General features: G+C 38.1%; 1 protein-coding gene and 1 pseudogene across 5 annotated transcripts in view; both read right to left on the reverse strand.

The window, feature by feature from the left end:
* Positions 1 to 20,106, reverse strand: part of INO80 (INO80 complex ATPase subunit) — a 129,464-nt gene that overhangs the window by 92,651 nt on the left and 16,707 nt on the right. For all 4 annotated transcript variants that reach the window (XM_082449312.1, XM_082449310.1, XM_082449311.1 and 1 more), the window contains exons 2-7: positions 9,253 to 9,438; positions 8,828 to 8,997; positions 8,669 to 8,736; positions 6,626 to 6,796; positions 4,338 to 4,458; positions 3,035 to 3,249 (exon numbers count right to left, since the gene is read on the reverse strand). In XM_082449312.1, coding sequence (XP_082305438.1) covers positions 3,035 to 3,249; positions 4,338 to 4,458; positions 6,626 to 6,796; positions 8,669 to 8,736; positions 8,828 to 8,997; positions 9,253 to 9,395 — 888 coding nt within the window. In that variant the 5' untranslated portion in view covers positions 9,396 to 9,438. The remainder of the gene's footprint in view (positions 1 to 3,034; positions 3,250 to 4,337; positions 4,459 to 6,625; positions 6,797 to 8,668; positions 8,737 to 8,827; positions 8,998 to 9,252; positions 9,439 to 20,106) is intronic.
* LOC309654859 (large ribosomal subunit protein uL16 pseudogene) lies at positions 13,265 to 14,008 on the reverse strand (annotated as a pseudogene). The gene has a single exon. The product of its transcript is annotated as a large ribosomal subunit protein uL16 pseudogene (transcript).

Genomic DNA, 20,106 nt, shown 5'->3' on the forward strand with positions numbered 1-20,106 from the left:
GTCTTTAGCCTTACATATCCAATCAAAATAACGTTCTCCTCAGTTACTTAGATGAGTTCTTTCTTCCCCACTCCCTGCAACTTGATCATGTTACTCATTTCTAATACAGTTAAGTTCATTTGTTCCTACTTTTATTCCATTTTGACCACACATCGCCCCAACCTCCCTCTCCACCCACATCCTGGTTGGTTTAATATTGGAGGTATATCAGAAATCTGTGAAACATTACTATGGTTCTAAAAGTCAGCCTTATACAAAATATACTCAAAGACTCCTTCCTTCTCATCCTTGCTACCCTGTTCCCATTCCTTCCCTCCTTTCTACCCTTTCCCCACTTGCCCTCTATAAGGAATCAATCACTTTAACTGCTGGTTCATCCTTCTTGAATTTCTTTTGAATGAATGAGCAGACATTTGTGTATTTTCTTGTATTCCCTCTATTCTTACATGAAGGGTATACTTACTTTTTTGTGTTTTGCCTCTTTCACTTAACTGTATGTCCTCGAAATTACTTCACATCAGTTCAGGGAGGTCTTCCTCGTTCTTTATTTTTAACAGCAGTATAATAATCCACTGGACAGATCTACCATCGTTTAATTCAAGCCCCATATATGACCATTTAGATTGTTTCTGTTATTTTGCAATTACACATAATGCTACAATGAATAACCTTGTTTACATGTATTTTTTTATGGTTGCTTTAGCTTTAAGGTAGATTCCTAGAACTGGTAATGCTGATTTTAAAGGTAAGTGCATCTGTAGATTGCTAGGTGTTGCCAACTTTCCCTGCAACACAGTCCTAATTTGTATTTCTATCAGTAATGTATGAGAGCACCTGCTTCCCCACAGGCTCCTTAACAGAATGTGTTGTCATATTTTTAAATTTCTGCCAGTGTGATAGGTGACAAATGGTGTCTAAGTGTTATTTTAATTTGTACTACCCCAATCATGAGAGACTTTGACCCTTTTTAATATGTTTGAGAGACATTTTTGTATCTTTCTTTGCTAATTGTCTATTCTTGACATTTTCCCATTTGTCTACTGAATCTGTGGTCATTTGTCCCTCCATTTTTTTAAAAAATATTTATTTATTTTGGCTGCACTGGGTCTCAGTTGCGGCATGCAGGATCTTCGTTGTGGTATGTTTAGTTGTGGCATGTGGGGTCTTTAGTTGTGGCATGCGGGCTTCTTAGTTGCGGCATGTGAACTCTTAGTTGTGGCATGCATGTGGGATCCAGTTCCCCGACCAGGGATTGAATCCGAGTCCCCTGCATTGGGAGCACAGAGTCTTACCCACTGGACCACTAGGGAAGTCCCTGTCCCTCAATTTTTAACAGTTCTTTCTATATTATTAGAGATAACAGCCCTTTGACTGTAGTATTCAATGTAAATAATGGGGACTTCCCTGGTGGCGCAGTGGTTAAGAATACGCCTGCCAATGCAGGGGACATGGGTTCAAGCCCTGGTCCGGGAAGATCCCACATGCAGCGGAGCAACTAAGCCTGTGTGCCACAACTACTGAAGCCCGCGTGCCTAGAGCCCGTGCTCCGCAAAACGAGAAGCCACTGCAATGAGAGGCCCACACACCGCAACAAAGAGTAGCCCCTGCTCGCCGCAACTAGAGAAAGCCCACATGCAGCAGCAAAGACCCAACACAGCCAAATTGAATTTAAAAAATAAAAAATTTTAAAAAATAAAAAAATAATATCTCCCAGTTTGTCAGTTGTCTTTTGTCATGCAAAAATTTATTTTTATGTGGCCAAATTTAAGAGTATTTTCTTTTATTACCTCTGGATGTTGAATCATAGTTAGAAACTCCTTTCCTACACAAATATTAGATAGAAATGCAGTCGTTTTATTCTAATATTTGTATGATTTCTTTTTTTTACATTGAGATGCCAAATCCATTTGGAGTATATGTGTGAGATACAGACCTAATTTTACCTTTTTCAAAATGGCTATCTAGTTGTCCCAACACCATTTATTAAAGGTACTACTAGTCTATCTGCCTATTCATGTGTCAGTACCACACTGTTCTAACTGTAGAGATTTTATAGTATGTTTTAATGTTTGGGAAGGCTTTTTTTACTGTTTCCCTAGCAATTCTCACATATTGACTTTTTCCACATTGAGTTTAGAATCATCTTCTTTAATTCATAAAATATCCTGTTCATATGTCTATTAAGATTGCACTCAATTTATAATGAAGCAATTAACTGGGTAAAATGCAAACCACTGGTGAATCTAAGTAAAGAGTATAAGAAGGGGATTTCCTTGGTGGTCCAGTGGTTAAGAACTGGTCTTGCAATGCAGGGGACGCTGGTACGATCCCTGGTCAGGGAACTAAGATACCACATGCCTCGGGGCAACTAAGCCCACACGCAACAACTAGAGAGCCCGCGTGCAGCAACTACAGAGCCCATGCGCTCTGGAGCCCGCACACCACAACTAGAGAGAAGCCTGCGCACCACAACAAAGATCCCGCGTGCTGCAGCTAAGACCCAACACAGCCATAAATAAACAAATAAATAAATAAATAGGGTATACAGACATTATTCCTGCAACTTTTAAGTTTGAAATTAGTATATCAAAATAAAACATTCAAGCAAATTAAAAGAGCAAAATGAATGCTTATACATGTTTTTCCTAAATCATTCACATTTTCTTCTAATACCTGTGATTATTCAGTAACATCCAAATGTTTATAAAGTGTAAGAAACACATGTCCATCATTTTAATTTCCTGCATTATGACCTATCAATTTGCTGTCAAATCTCTATTTCTTTATGTAAGAAAACTGCATTCCTCAAAGAGGTTTCCCTCCATTTTTTTGGCCAAGGAGCATAACACAACAATTATCTCGTGTATTTTGATCAAATTCTAGAAAATCAGTTAACTGAAGAGAGTACTATTCAGGATTTTCCTAATTCCAAAAGATTAGTTTTCTTTCTGAACCCTGTGAAAGTATCTAGCTCTCACAGCTTCTCTTTGGAGGGCAGGCAGAGAAAACATTCTATCTGGAGGCACTCACTTACCTTTGGTAGTTCCTTTTTCACAATGCTGAGCCATACTTTCCTGCGACGAGCATTGAGCTGCTCAATGGATAAGTGCTTCTTCTTGGTGCCAGGAGGAGGTGCATCATGAGAGAACTTGGCAAACACTTTGGTCTGGTGGTGGTGGCGACGAGGGGATTCTTCAGAGGAAAGTTCTTCATCTCTTCGCCTTTTCTTCTTCACTTTTTTCAACTTAGCTGCAAAGGAGACAGACTCTCAGAAGGTTTCATTTCTTCCCTTCCACAGGAGAAAGTCACAAAACAACCTCATCACTTTAAGAAAAATCAAGGTTCTTTTCTCATTCCACTGAGACTGGCAATGTTTTTCCTTTTATCTATTCAGGTCCATGAATATTCCACAAAGAAGCTAACACTACCTCAAAAAAGAACACTGGATACTTCCTCTGTTTACATGAAAGAGGAATAGAAGAGAACCTAAGAACTGTATTCCTTTTGAACCCAACAATAGGAAAGGAGGCTTATGAAGTATCATGAGCTCAAGTCATGATCAGAGGAAGGAAACTTTTCTACTTGGTAGCAATGTAAGTTGACTAAAGAAAAATAACAGAGAAAGAAAAAAAATGCATTAACTGATATGACACTAAGACCTGCGAAAAGAAAACTGCACATGAAACAAAAATCTACTTTGAGAGGGAGGGTGGAAGGATGAGAAAATACTGAGATAAACAAGGAGGATGTGGACGAAATAAGGGAAGAAGGCTGAAAAGAGTGTTTCTGTACAGAGTTCATGCCTTTAGGGGAATAAAATCTGCCTAGTACAGATAGTCTAAAACTTTCCTTTCCTATTTCCTTCCTGATTTCCAGCTGCTTGGAACTCAGAGAGGAAAAGACATTTCCTGGCAAACATGCAAACAAGCACTACAGAAGATCATCAGGAGGTGTCTATTTTAAATCACTACATACAGCAACAATTATAACTTATTCCAAATACTTCAGGTGACTCTTCATACTTCCCTGTGTATAACTAACTTCTTCCTGTCCCAGAACATTTTCAATATTTGGAGAGTATGTAGAAGAAAAAAAGGAATAACCTAATTGGCTTAAATCTCTGGCAAAGAATCTATAGTTCTCATGTCTTTATAATTCTAGAAAAGATCATAAACCAAATACAAAATAAATTTAATACTATTTACAACTAGTAATTGGATAAGGGAGACTAGGGTTTTTCAGGTAAAGCAAATTTCTACTACATGGATTATGTTCAAAGCCCAAACGTACCTGGAACTAAGAATGAGTAAAAGTAGAAGGCAGGTCAATAGGCTCACCTTTAAGTTTCTTTTCTTCCTTGAATTTCTTTTTTTTGGGTCCAAGAAGGTGCCGTTGTTGCTCATAGAAAGGGTCATATGTGGAGAGCAGGCCTGCACTGTAGTATTGGTATTGCTGCAACTGAAGCAGGCAAAGACAGTGATGTTTAGAAGGGCCTGTCTTTCCTACAGCACAGCCTTCAAATTATCTTTACTAAAGAAGGCTGATCCAGAGAAAAACCATAGTTCCTACATACAGTATTCTTCCCACAAAGAGACCAATAAACGTTTAATACATCAAAGTGAATTATTCCCTTAACTTCAGAACAAAATGGGTTCATTGGCTATGCACACGGAAAGTTGTTGAAAATAACTTAAAAAAACAAAAAAAAACCCTTCATGATTCTGATTCTCCACCAGAATATTTACTTTGTCCTGACACATATTTGTCACTGCAGAAAGGTCTCCTCTTCAATTCATCAACAAGAAATAAACCATACTTCTACTACCAATAGGTCCCCAGATTTACTAAGGTTTCTAATGCCTGCTTTCCCAGCTCTTAGTCTTATATTTAGTTTGAATAGTCCCCAGCCATCACAATTCTTCAATCTTTGAAGTCTTCTCTCTTCATTTCCCACTAAGAATCTGACAATATTATACATAGTGTCTTTGTTACCAGAATTCTAACATATGAATAATCTTATTTTCTTCTGTCCAGAGAGTAATTAATCTTTTCAAACATTTCATTCAAATTGACCTCCAAAGCTCAAATTTTGTCTGACTTATTACTAACGGGTAAATACGAAGATAAATAAAATTAGGTAGTCCACTGCAGAATCTCTTTCCTGAATTATAGGCAAATGAGTTGTTCAAAGACTGAAACTAGGATAGAAGAGTGACATGGAGAACTATTACAAGGTCCTCTGTTAAAGCATTCATACAGCTGTAAACTTAAAATCTGTGGACTTTCCCACGTGTCTTTTACTTCAATTTAAAAAAGACCAAGTATTTTGAGCACCAACTGCCTTAGCACTGTACTTTAAAAAGGAACTCCTTGTCTAAGTCAAAAGTCATACATCTTCATACATCTTACTATTTATTACTTCTACAGGTTTATAACTTTTAGCATATTATTCAAAGCTTTCTGAACTAACTTTGGACCTTAACTAATTGCTGGAAAGTTTTAGGTCTTCAAATATTCTATTGCTCATTATGTACAAAGTGCTACACTCCTGACAAAAATCAGAAGGTGTTTGTAACAGCATTCAAATAGTTGCCACATAAAACTATCATCGATCTAATGTTAGTATGTGAAGAAAGGGAGTTTTTCCAAGATAGGAACACTTCCAAAGAACAACTGCATTAAAAAGCAACCACAAGAATTTTAAATGGTGCAGCTGCTTTGGAAAACAGCCTAACAGTTCCCCCAAAGGGTAAGCATAGTGTTATCATATGACCCAGCAATTCTTTTCCTTGGTATATACCCAAGAGAAATAAAAATACATGTCCACACCGAAAATCTGCACACAAATCTTCAGGGCAGCATTATTCATAAGAGCCAAAAAGTGAAACAAGTCACTATTCATAGCTACAATCCATAAAACCCAAAAAGTAGAAGCAATCCAATTAGTTCATCAAATGATGCATGGATAAATAAAATGCACTATGTCCATACAATGGAATATTACTTGGTAATAAAAAGGAATGAGGTACTAATACATGCTACAATATGAATGAACCCTGAAAACCTTATGCTAAGTGAGAGAAGCTGGACACATGTTGTTCCATTTGTATGAAATGTCTAGAATAGGCACATTTATAGAGACAAATGGTGGACTGAGGGCTGTCTGGGGCTGAGGGGAATAAAGAGAATGAGGGGGGGAGTTCCCTGGTGGCCTAGTGGTTAGGATTCCAGATGTTCACTGCTATGGCCCGGGTTCGATCCCTGGTAGGGGAACTGAGATCCTGCAAGCCACACAGCAAAAAATTTCTAAATGCAAAAAAATTAAAAAAAAAAAAAAAGAAAGAATGAGGGGCAAGAGCTAAGGGAAATGAGATTTCTTTCTGGGGTGAGAAAATGTTCTGAAATTAGAAAGTGATGATAGTTACAAACTCTATGAATATACTAAGACCAACTGAACTGTGTACATTAAAAGGCTGAATTTTTTTAGTATGTGAAGTATATTTCAATTATCAGAACAACCACACCACCATCTAAATATAAAGTTAAAATGATGTATGTTCAATTAATATAAACCAGAGAGTAAATACCCAGCATGAAAATCTGAGATTTCTCCTGAAACCCTTACCTCCTTGTCTTTACTATACTTATTCTGGTGAAGTTTCTTGTATTTGTGCAGTCGCAACATATTATGAAGTTCTTCTCTGCTGAGATTGAGTTCTTCTTCTTCTTCTTCTTCTTCATCATTGTCTTCACTCTGAGAATCTGCCTCACTGGATTCATCGCTTAGCAGAATGCTCTGAAAAAGGGAGGAAATGGAAATGGAACCTCTGATATGAAGCAATTCCTTTTATAATCCAAGGGTTTTTTCCAGATCCCAAAACAATGACAAAAACAGCTGGAGGACAGTCATTCCAGTTTCCCTTATACTATTCTTTACCAATTCAACTAAAAAACAAAAAGATACCAATTAAACCTAGTAGTCATGAATTAAAGAGCACCAAAACATGAGAAATGCTATCAACAGCAACAAGGCTAAATTTCACTTAGTACATATGCTACACATAAGATAATTTAAATAATTGTCAAATACCAAGGCAAAAAACTAAACAAAACCTAAAAAACTACTATAGGGCATAAAGATATAATATAGAAAGCAAGCTGTGATGCCTAATAAAGGGGAAACAACCCCAAAATCCATTAACTGATGAATGGATAAACAAAATGTGGTATTATCCAGATAACGAAGAATTATTCAGCCATTAAAATGAAGGAAGAAGTACTGACATGTGCCACAACACACAACATGAATGAACCTTGAAAACATCATGCTAAGTAAAAGAAGCCAGACATAAAAGGCCACATTTTATGTTTCCATTTATATGAAATGTCCAGGATAGGCAAATCCACAGAGACAGAAAACAGGTTAGTGGCTCCCAAGGGCTGGGGAAAGTAGAGAAAGGGTGACTGTTAATGAGGAGAGTTTCTTCCTGGAGTGTTGAAAATGTTCTGGAATTAGATAGTGGTAATGGCTGTATTAACTTTATGAAAGTACTAAAAATTATTAAATTATACACACTTTAAAAGGGTAGATTTTATGGCATGTGAATTACATCTCAATTTTTAAAAATGTGATGGCCAAGCATAAGGTTACTGCATTCCCAACAGTTTAAAACCTCATTGATGTGAAGCTAATCAGGCCTTTTGCACATGAGCCTTTTCAGGCCTTTTCCACATGAGCCTTTTAAAGGGGCTGGTGATAAAAATAAAAGACTACCTTTAAATTACTTTGAGCTCTTCATAAAAAAAGTATAAAATAGAGAAATAATTAGTTTCAATAAAAGAAATGCTATCCTTAATTCAGTCTAGCTAATGACAGTAATCTTGTAAGAGTATAAATGAGATTGTCACTGCCTTGCTAACAAACACTCTAATTGCTTAGCACTGTAACAAGAGTTAAAATACAAATTCCGTAACATAGTGTACAAGGCCCAATGTGATCAGCTAATAACCTCAGTTTCTACTATCTTCTCATTTACTGTGCTCCAGCTGTACCAACCTCCTTTCTTCCCCAAACATACCAAGTTGCTTCCTTTCTCAGGACTTCTACCATTGGTCCTTCTGATTGAAATGCTCTTATCTTAAACCTTCACATAGTTCCTTCTGATCATTCAGCAATCAGTTGAAATGTTACCTCTTTAAAGAAACTGTATTTATTTATTTACAGACTTACTCACTGCCTCCCTACATTAGATTGTAAGCTCCTCAGGGTAAGCTCCTCAGGGCAGGAACCCTATCTATCTACAACAGTATCTCCCAAGGCAGTATGCGCCAATCAACATCTGTTGAATGAATGAACTACTCAGTGACTAATAAAAAAAATAGATTAATAATCCTGATTACAAGCCAGTGAGAGCAAGGATCTTATCTGATATATTTCTGTACTCCCTCGCTCAGTATAGGGCTTCATTCCCAAAAATGTTTGCTAAAATGAACTTCGTTGAGTCCTCTAGATTTTTCTCTTATAATCTCTTGAAAAACCACACCCAGAATAAAAGACTCATGTCTAGGAAAATCTCTGCCAATGTGCCATAATTAGTCAGTAACTTATCCTTCTATTTGTAATTTTAGTAGGTTATTTGAATTATAAACATTCTGCCTTATCTCTTACCTTTAGCCACTTTCTGCTTTTCTTCAACTTAGAGAAGTTATATAAATTCCCTTTGTCAGATTTTGTTTCTGTGTAAAAAAACATAAAGAATAAAAAAATGAAAGGACACCTGCCCCAAAAGAACTGATAGTCCAAAGAGGGATTTCACACCACACTGACCTGACTGTAGAACTCCATTCAATGAGTATGTGTTTAACATTCCAGAACTACTTGCTCCAGAAGTCTCACCAAGCAATGAATTTGGAGGTTCTTCCTTAACTTGTATCAAGGGATCCCCAGATTGGGGTAATAAAGGATTATTGTCATCCAGTCCATCTTCACTTTCATCACTATAAATTAAAGAATGGTGAATCCACAATAACAGCTGACCCAGCAAAATATTATAATTTATGGTTAGTAGACTGAACACTTTACAGAAGAAATTGATCCTTTGATTAAGCTGACTGTATTTTATTTGACAGAAAGAAGGAAAAAAAAAATCAAACATCCCAAAACCCATAAGATACTTAAACCATAAAATCTACAGGAATAATGGGAATCAGAAATGTGGGGAAACGTTATACTGGGAAGACGGAATACCATACCTAGAAATATTCCTGTTGAAGATGGCTGATGTTTGTCGCAGGAAATGGTCCAACCGGAGGGCCCTCTCCAGGTACTGAAGATAGAGGGGCTTTGCCAGCTCAGTGAAGCCGCCATCGTCCCCGGCACCCAACTCCGAGGCCATAGAACAAATCTGTCTTCATGCACAAGGGTTTCCGACTGCACGGCTGCAGAATGGAGATGAGTAGTGAAAGATGAAATGCTATTCATTCTCCCTTTATTTTGCCTGCTTGCTATCAATGTGAAGAGAAATCAGACCTTCTAGACACAAGAAGAGAATACAGCAGTCTATAGAAAGACCATGATAAAGCTCTTGTTAGGCACTGCCTCCTAATGCAAATGCAGAAGTTAAAAGGATGAGAAAAACACCAAACTATAGAAATACTGTCACCTGTCACAATGAAAATTCATGATACTTTTCTGAAGCAGTGCCTTAAAATTTATACTCAATTCTCTTTCATCTTACAATTAATAATTACTCACAACTATCCAAATCTGTACCACAAGTTCACTGCTGTACACCTCACAGAGGAGCACATGTTCTCAGCATCACCCTTCAAAACAGCTGCTCCCTTTTTCACTTTGTATTTACATTCATACATATGTGTGAGGTAGTCCACTTACAAGGGAATAGATATACTGGCAGAGTATTTTACAATCCCTTATAAACATGTCATAAAGTAAAAAGATTTAGAGATGATTCAGAAAACTGGAGCAAAGAGAATAAAAGTGAGGGTGAGAAACCTGAGCATTCTCTTTGCTACCTTATGTTGTTAAGGACAATGTTAGACTCAAAACGTCTTCACTAGAGAATCAATCAGTGTAACAACCTTCCCCCCAACTGTCTTTCATGTAACATCTTCTACCTTATAACTGGTTATTTTTAAAGAGTTAAGGGGTTGAGCCAAGATTAAATAATGGGACAACACAGAGCAATTAGCCCACCATCTGACATACAGTGAGTACTCAATAAATAGTAAATTACTTGTAAAAGTTCATAATCTAATAAATTAAGGTATAATCTTTAAAGGAAACCAGAACATCTTTATCTTGAGTTGTCTTCTCTTTTTATTACAGATTTTTAAAATTTCCTAATACAATCTTTCTCCTTAAGAGAATGTTAAAAATTCTCTCCCAATTGAGCCACAGATTCAACATAATCCCTATTAAAATCCTAGCAGGCTTTTCTTTTTTTTTTCCCAGAAATTGACAAGCTGATTATTAAATTTATATGGACACGCAAAAGAATTAGAATAGTCAAAATAATTTTGAAAAAGTACAGGGCTTACTCACTTATACTTTCTGATTTTAAATATATCATAAAGCTACAGTCACCAGGACAGTGTGGTACTGGCATAAGGATAACCACATAGACCAATGAAATAGAGCTGAAAAATCCAGAAATAAACTGTTACATTTATGGTCAATTAATTTTCAATGAAGGTGCCAAGGCAATTTCAATGGGGGAAAAGGACAGTCTTCAACAAATTGTGCTGGACAACTGAATATATAGCACATATAAAAGTTGAATTTAAACCATTACCTCATACCATGCACAAAAATTAACTCAAAATGGATCAGAGACCCAGGTGTAAAACCCCAAAATATAAAACTTCTACAAGAAAAAAAAAATCCTCATGACTTTAGATATGTCTTTAGAACTCTTACAACTCAGTAAAAAGATAACTCAACTAAAAAATGGGCAAAAGACTTTGAACAGACATTTTACCAAAGAAGATATACAAATGGTTTAACAGGCACATGGAGATGCTCAACATCAAAAACTGCAAATTAAAATTACAGAGGGATACCACTTTATACCCACTAGAACAGCTACAGTAAAAAGACAATAACAATTGTTGGGGAAGATGTGGAACTGAAACCCTCATACATTGCTGGTGAAAATGTAAAATATTATAGCCACTATAGAAAAGTTTGGCAGTTGATTGAAAATTTGAATATAGTTACCATATGACTTAGCACTTCTTCTCCTAGTTATCTATTCAAGAGAAATAAAAACACATGTCCACCACTCAAAGCCTTTTATGTGAATGTTCACAGCAGTTATTATTCATAATAGTCAAAAAGTGAAATAATCTAAATGTCCATCAAAGGGTGAATGGATAAACAAAATATGGTATGTCTGGACAACAGAATACTATTCAGCAATAAAAAGGAATAAACAATTGATACATGCAATAACATGAACGAACCTCAAAATTTTATGTTAAGTAAAAGAAGCCAGACACAAAAGACCACATACCGTAGAATTCCATTTATATGAAATACCCAGAAAAGGAAATCTATAGAGACAAAAAGTAGATCAGTGGTTCACCGGGGGTACAAAGGGGGAGTAACTACCAATGGATACTAGAGATCTTTTTTAGGGGAGGTAGAAATGTAAATCCACATTGTGGTGATGTTTGCACAATTTTGTAATTTTGCTAAAAATCACTGAATTGTACATTTAAATGAGGTAAATTTCATGGTATATAAAATATCAATCTTGGGAACAGTTAAAGAAAAAAGAAGGTTAAAAAATACTTTAGGGCTTCCCTGGTGGTGCAGTGGTTGAGAATCCGCCTGCCAATGCAGGGGATACGAGTTCGAGTCCTGGTCGGGGAGGAACCCACATGCAGCTCCATGCGCCACAACTACTGAGCCTGCACTCTAGAGCCCGTGAGCCACAGCTACTGATGCCCGTGCACCTAGAGCCCGTGCTCCACAACAAGAGAGGCCACTGCAATGAGAAGCCCACACACTGCAAGGAAGAGTAGCCCCTGCTCGCCGCAACTAAAAAGAAAGCCCGCGCACAGCAATGAAGACCCAACACAGCCAAAACTAACTAACTAAATAAATTTTAAAAAAATACTTTAAATATTTTTTATAAAAGTCTTTATAAAAGACTTTTTTATAAAAGTCTTTTATAAAGGACTTCAATAAATTCTACTTTTCAAAATGAGACCTAACAGGTACCCATTCCAGAAGATTTCAAAGAAACTTGGTTTTAAAAATAAAGCAAAACTATCTTAGAGAATACATATAATTCATCTTGATACACATACATACAAATTAAAGCATATAAAATTGCTGCTTGGAAGACCTAAATAGACATTTCTCCAAAGAAGGCATACAGATGGCCAACAGGAACACAAAAAGATGCTCAACAATGCTAATTATCGGAGAAATGCAAATCAAAACTACAATGAGGTAGCACCTCATACCCATCAGAATGGCCATCATCAAAAAGTCTACAAATAATAAATGCTGGAGGGGGTGTGGAGAAAAGGGAACCCTCCTACACTGTTGGATGGAGGTTCCTTAAAAAACTGAAACTAAAAAAAAAAAAAAAAAAAAAAAAACTAAAAATAAAGTTACCATATGATCCAGCAATCCCACTCTTGGGCATATATCCAGAAAAGACAAAAACTCTAATTCGAAAAGATACATGCACCCCAATGTTCATAGTAGCACTATTTATAATAGCCAAGACATGGAAGCAACAGATGAATGGATAAAGAAGATGTAGTATACATAAACAATGGAATATTATTCAGCCAGAAAAAGAGTGAAATATTGCTATTTGCAGCAACATGATGGACCTAGAGATTATCATACTAGTGAAGTCAAATAGAGAAAGACAAATATTATATGCCATCACTTATACATGGAATCTAAAAAATAATACAAATGAACTTATTTACAAAACAAAAACAGACTCACAGACATAGAAAACAAACTTATGGTTACCAAAGGGGAAAGGGGGGAGGGGGATAAGTCTGGAGTATGGGATTAACAGATACACACCACTATATTAAAATAGATAAACAACAAGGATTTATTGTGTGTGTATGTGTAACTGAACCACTATGCTGTACACCTGAAACTAACACAATATTGTAAATCATCTATAGTTCAATAAAAAAAAAGAAAAAAATTGTTGCTTGGCACCCTCCTAAGATTTTTTTTTTTTTTTTTTTTTTTTTACAGGGACAAGAAAGTAGAGTTTATTGGTGGGCATGGGTAGGGAGGGGGCAGCGCCAAGGCTCTCACGAGTGCAGGGCCCGCCATTTGTCCAGGGGGCCACGATTAGGGATGTACTTGACCCCACAGCCATCTGGGATGAGCCGCTTTTCTGCCACCATGTTTTCAAATTCATCTGCATTCAACTTAGTAAATCCCCACTTCTTGGAGATGTGGATCTTCTGGCGGCCAGGGAACTTGAACTTGGCCCTGCGGAGGGCCTCAATCACATGCTCCTTGTTCTGCAGCTTGGTGCGGATGGACATTATGACCTGGCCAATGTGGACCCTGGCCACTGTGCCCTGGGGCTTTCCAAAGGCACCGCGCATACCTGTCTGGAGCCTATCACCTCCAGCACAGGACAACATCTTGTTGATGCGGATGACGTGGAAGGGGTGGAGCCGCACTCGGATGTGAAAAACCATCTTTGCCACAGCTTTTCACCATGTACTTGTTGGCACAAATACGGGCAGCCTCCAGGGCTTCAGAGGACAGCTGCTCGTACTCATCCGACACCATGTGGCCACAGAGTGGGAACTCATCCACTTTTGCCTTCTTCCTCCCCAGGTCAAAGATGCGGATTTTAGCATCGGGGACACCTCGGCAGAAGCAAGACTTTGGGTACGGCTTGTTCTTACAATACTGGTAACAACGGGCGGGGCGGCGGCCCATGGCGACACCAAGATCTTCAGTGGCGCGCCGAACGGAAAGAGCCCTCCTAAGATTTTATTACAAAATAACTGATATTATGCTCAGGCTTCCCTGGTGGCGCAGTGGTTAGGAATCCGCCTGCCAATGCAGTGGACACGGGTTTGAGCCCTGGTGCGGGAAGATCCCACATGCCGTGGAGCCACTAGGCCCGTGTGCCGCTACTGAGCCTGTGCTCTAGAGCCTGCGAGCCTCAACTACTGATCTTGCATGCCACAAATACTGAAGCCCGCGTGCCTAGAGCCTGTGCTCCACAACACGAGAAGCCACCGCCATGAGAAGCTCGCGCGCTGCAACAAAGAGTAGCCCCCACTTGCCGCAACTAGAGGAAGCCCGCGTGCAACGACAAGGACCCAGTGCAGCCAAAAATAAAAATAATAATAATAAAATAAAATAAATTTATTGAAAAAAATTGATATTATGCTCTACTTAATTTAGCTGATAATAAAAATGGTCCTAATTAAGGCGGTATGAAGGTATGAGTACAAAGAAATACTGGGTGATTCAAAAGGAACTACTTTTTAAAATAATTCCTCAGTATCTGGGCTGCATAATAACATGAAGTCAAAACCAATTTGTCCAGGAAAGAACAGTTACTTGTATGGCCTTACAATGCTCAATGTGCCCCCTGTGACACCAAGTACACATCAATCCTATATTCTGATTCTCCCAGAATCACCTTTGTAGCATATCACCATTGATAGTTGAAACAGCAACCATGAAATAGCACTTTCTTATTTCCACAAGGCTAAAGGAGGAGGTGCATGAAGTTCTTGACATATCTCCACAAGAAGAAGTCTTATGATGATATCTGGAGAGTCAAGGAATATTTTTAAAGTGTTTGATTAGATTTTTACTGTCGTAAAATATACGTAACATAAAAGTTACCATTTTAATCATTTGTATGTAGAAAATTCAGTGGCATTAAGTACATTCACATGTACTCACACACCCAGACTACTGCTTCCTAATTTGGCTTCCCACCTCCAGGTACTTCTCCCTCTGATCCATCTTTGCAGCTACTTCCAGATCAGTATTCCCAAAACATCACTCTGATTATGGTGTTATCCCACAACAGCTTTCCAAAATCCAATGAAGTCTAAATTCCTCAACCTGAGATTCAAAGACCTTTATCATCTGGCTTCAAGCTACTTTTCCAATTTTACTATTTCCCTATACTCGACACAAATTAAGAATACCCTGAAAATGTCTCTTAACTTCCATCCCAATATTCACGTGAAGAGCTCTTTAAAACTCATCCAACCACAGGCTCTTACTGTCGTTTCAAAGGATTAATACATGATGTTAGAGCAATTCACCACTGATTGGCCTGGTCCATACCCTGAACTCTGGCTCTTTAATTCTGATTATCCTGCAACTGGACTGTGATCACCCTTCAGGTCCCCTGACTAAGCTTGATATCCATGGTAAAGTGTCTGCCTTCAAATCATACTCACATGTATCAGACTTACCTACCTGTATCCATATATGGTCCTGGACTGAACTGCTCTGCACTCTCTAATTACTGCTATGCCTTTATGGATGCTGTCTTGCCCTTATCCTATGAATAACGTCTCTGTAAGAAAAGTCTCACCAAGCTGAAATGAAATCCTTCAAAGACAAAATGAGATACACTGTTCCAGGAAACACTTTTAGATTATTCTTAGCTAAGACTATTCTCTTCTTTGAACATCTGTATGGTTATTTATGGAAAGCATGGCACTTCTATGATCTTACAGTCTATTAACTGTATACACGCACACCTTAGCTCCCTTACTAAACAAACTTACTAAACTATGTAGGCAAAGAGTCCCTATCTCATGAATCTATTTGGTTCTGATATTTACAAATGACCATATTAATTTGCTTTTCAAAGCACAGTCTTAAATGTCAAGGCTACAAAACTCTAGTTCTAATGTTACTTTCTGTATAAAGACAATCTGTAGTCAATGACCATAGGTCTCTACTCATATCCTGGACACATGATTTGGGGACAAAAGTTTAAATAAGACAAATCAAAAGATAACAAAAGTCGGGTAACTTAAGCAGAATGTGTTCAGTCATTCATTATCCATCCTTGTTGAACAAGAACAGGAGAATGCATGAACTGAGTATCTTTCAGGGAATCCTCCTTAAAATTTGTCTCTCAGGCAAGTCTAGATAAATATGGGGAGGTGAGAGATCAAGGTGTTACTTCTAGACAAGAACCTGAAGGACACCTGCATCAACTGCCAATTCTTAGCTGAGGACAGAATTTCCGTCTTCCTCCAAATGAAAAGCCTAACAAAGATACCTACTTGGAGGGAAAGCCATCCTATCTCTGAATAGAGATGAGCTAAGAGGCACCGTTCAAACGGTAGCCTAGTCTAAGAAACTGATTTTACTTTGGATTTTAATTTTTTTTAATCTTTTTTTCCTAACAGCAATGGTTAAGAACATGATATATCATGACCACCTAATAAAATACTCAGTCACAATTATGACCATTAAGTATTTGTCCTAAGACCTACACAGTTAGACTTTCCAAACTTAACTCTATTTTCACTTCTGATTTCTCTTTATAAATGCTACCCCAAATTGGTTTCATACCAATCATTTAGAGAAGCATTTCCCAAAGTTTGCTTCTCTGAGTACTACCTCAAGATATTAACAAATGACCATGAATATTAAAAATATTAATGCACTTAAGTCAGACTTAAGATTCTTTAGTCTTCAATATGCTAATGTGCTCTTAGTCTCTCTCCAAGAGGAATTCCCAACTTATTTGACCATTCTACTCAAAATACTCATTGAAATATCTCAGAGAAGACCAGATTGAGAATCACTGAATTAGTCAGATATCTAAAGAGAGTTCAATCGTAACTGCCTTTAAGAAGTAATTCCTGGCTTCCCTGGTGGTAGAGTGGTTAAGAATCCACCTGCCGATGCAGGGGACAGGGGTTCGAGCCCTGGTCCGGGAAGATCTCACATGCCGCGGAGCAACTAAACCCGTGCGCCACAACTACTGAGCCTGCGCTCTAGAGCCCACGAGCCACAACTACTGAGCCCATGTGCCACAACTACTGAGCCTGCACTCTAGAGCCCGTGCTCCGCAACAGGAGAAGCCACCGCAATGAGAAGCCCGCGCACCGCAAGGAAGAGTAGCCCCCACTCTCCACAACTAGAGAAAGCCGGCGCACAGCAACGAAGACCCAGTGCAGCCAAAAATAAAAAAAAATTAAATAAAAATAAATTAAAAAAAAAGAAGTAATTCCTAAATTTATCAATACTAGCACAGAAAAGGCTGAGTAAAGGTACAGCTCTTGTGAGAACAACTATAGCTTTAAAGCATTTAAAGGACTAAAGACAGTCTGTAGCAGGTTATAGGCTGTAGCTCACATAAAAGGCCAAGTATTAAGGTAACAAAATAACTGGCTTTCCCACCTGCACTCCCCCATAACTCAGGCAATCTGTAACCCAAACCTATTACGACTGAATGTGATTTACTGAATCAGAGCCACAGGCTACACTGATAATTTGCAGAGCTATGGCACAAATAGCGTGATCAGGCCAAATAAATAAACTCCATAATATTTTAAAAGACAGAAATAAGACCAAAAAAAGAATGGAGACGCTATTTTCACATGAATATTAAAGCAACATTTCACTCATTCAGCTATTCAATTGCTGAACTCTAAGTGTGGTGTAGAAAAAGATATTTCCTTCAGAGAATTTAGTCTAATAGGGAATTTAAGGCTCAAACATAAATAACCACAATAAAAACCACACATGGGAAGTCACTTAAGAGATGTAGAGATAAAGTGCCATGGGAGTTCAGGAAAAAAGTATTACTCATGAGTGTCAGACTATGTTTAATGTTAAGTGAGGAATCTGCATTATTTACAAACACCTACAACTCTGAATGAGGAAACAGCAGGTTAGGATATGGATCCTTCTGTATGATCAAATGAACAGAAAATGAGAAGTGTGATGAATACAATCATCTAAAATTTAATGCTTCCAACTCCCCACAAAGAAAAGCCCATGCCTAATTGCTCTACCAGTGAATTTTACCGAACATTTAAAGTAGAATTAATACCAATCCTTCGCAAACTCTTCCAAATAACAGAAAAGAAAACTCTATGACACCAGCATTACCTTGATTTCAAAACCAGGCAAAGACATCAAGAGAAAACTACAGTCAGCCCTCCATATCCACAGATGCAGAGCCCACAGATATGGAGAGCTGACTCTACCATTTTATATAAAGGACTTGAGCTTCCACAAATTTTGGTATCTGCAGGGGGTCCTGGAACCAATTCCCCATGGATACCGAGGGATGACTATACAGACTAATATCCCTTTTAATACAGACACAAAAATCCTCAACAAAATACAGGTGACCCTTGAACAACATGGGGGTTTGGGGCACTGACCCTCCTTGCAGTTGAAAATCCACATATAACTTTACAGTCAGCCCTCCATATGCGCAGTTCCACAACTAAGGTTCCATATCCACAGTTCTGCATTCATGGATTCAACCAACCATAGATGGTGCAGTAAGCAGTTATTGAAAAACAATCCACATATAAGCAGACCCATGCAATTCAAACCCACATTGTTCAAGAGTCAACTGTATTATATGCTGAATGCAGCAGCATATAAAAGGAATAATACACCATTACTAAGGTAGAATTTATCCTAAGAATGCAAGGTTGGTGTAATATCTGCAAATCAGTCAATATGCTATACTGCACTAAAGCATAAAACCCACTTGATCATCTCAACAGAAACAGAAAAATGATCTGACAAAATCCAACACCATTCCAAAATAAAAAGTCAATAAACTAGGAACAGAAGGGAACTCCCCCGGGACTTCCCTGATGGTCTAGTGGTTAAGACTCCGCCCTTCCACTGCAGGGGGCACGGGTCTGATCCCTGGTTGGGGAACTAAGATCCCACATGCCACACGGTGCGGCTAAAAAATAAAATTAAAAAAAAAAAAAAAAAGGAAGAAATCTCCCTCAACCTGATAAAGGACATTTATGAAAAACTCATGGCTAACACCAGACCTAATAGTGAAAGACAATGCTATCCCCCTTAAGATCAGGAACAAGACATGGCTGTCTGCTTTCACAACCTCTATTCAAAACTGACTGAAAATTCTAGCCAGGGCAAATAGGAAAAGGAAGGAAGGGAGGGAGGGAGAGAGTGCAGGAACCCAGATTGGAAAGAAAGAAGTAAAACTATATCTATTTATAGATGACATGATCTTCTACACAGATAGATAATCCTAAGGAATGCACTAAAAAAAATGATTAGAACTAATAAATAAGCTCAGTAATCTTGTAGGATACAATATCAATATACAAAAATCAATTATATTTCTATATACTAGTAATGAACAATCTGAAAATGAAATTAAGAAAATAATTCCATTTAAAATATCATCAAAAAGAACAAAATACTTAACCAAAGAACTACAAGACATTGTTGAAAGAAATTAAAGAACTAAATAAATAAAGACATCCCATGGGTCATGGATCAAATGATTTAACATTTTTAACATTTCAAAAATATACAAATCAAATGTAATTCCTATCAAAATATCATAATCCAAGCTGAGTTTTTTTGCAGAAATAGACAAGCTGATTCTAAAATTCAGGGAGAGACTTCCCTGGTGGCACAGTGGTTGGGAATCCGCCTGCCAGTGCAGGGGACACAGGTTCGAGCCCTGGTCCGGGAAGATCCCACATGCTGTGGAGCAGCTAAGCCCGCGCGCCACAACTGCTGAGCTTGCACTCTGGAGCCCACAAGACACAACTACTGAGCCTGAGAGCCACAACTACTGAAGCCTGCGCGCCTGGAGCCCATGCTCCGCAACGGGAGAAGCCACCACAATGAGAAGCCCGCGCACTGCAGCGAGGAGTGGCCCCCGCTCACTGCAACTAAAGGAGGCCCGCACGCAGCAACAAGGACCCAATGCAGCCAAAAATGAATAAATAAATTTTAAAAAAATAAAATAAAATTCAGGGAATTCCCTGGCGGTCCAGTGGTTAAGACCCAGCACTTTCACTGCTGTGACCTGGTTTCTATCCCTGGTCAGGGAGCTAAGATCCTGCAAG

Source organism: Balaenoptera physalus, assembly GCF_965194825.1.
Source record: "Balaenoptera physalus genome assembly, chromosome: 2".
Classification (NCBI taxonomy): Eukaryota; Metazoa; Chordata; class Mammalia; order Artiodactyla; family Balaenopteridae; genus Balaenoptera; species Balaenoptera physalus.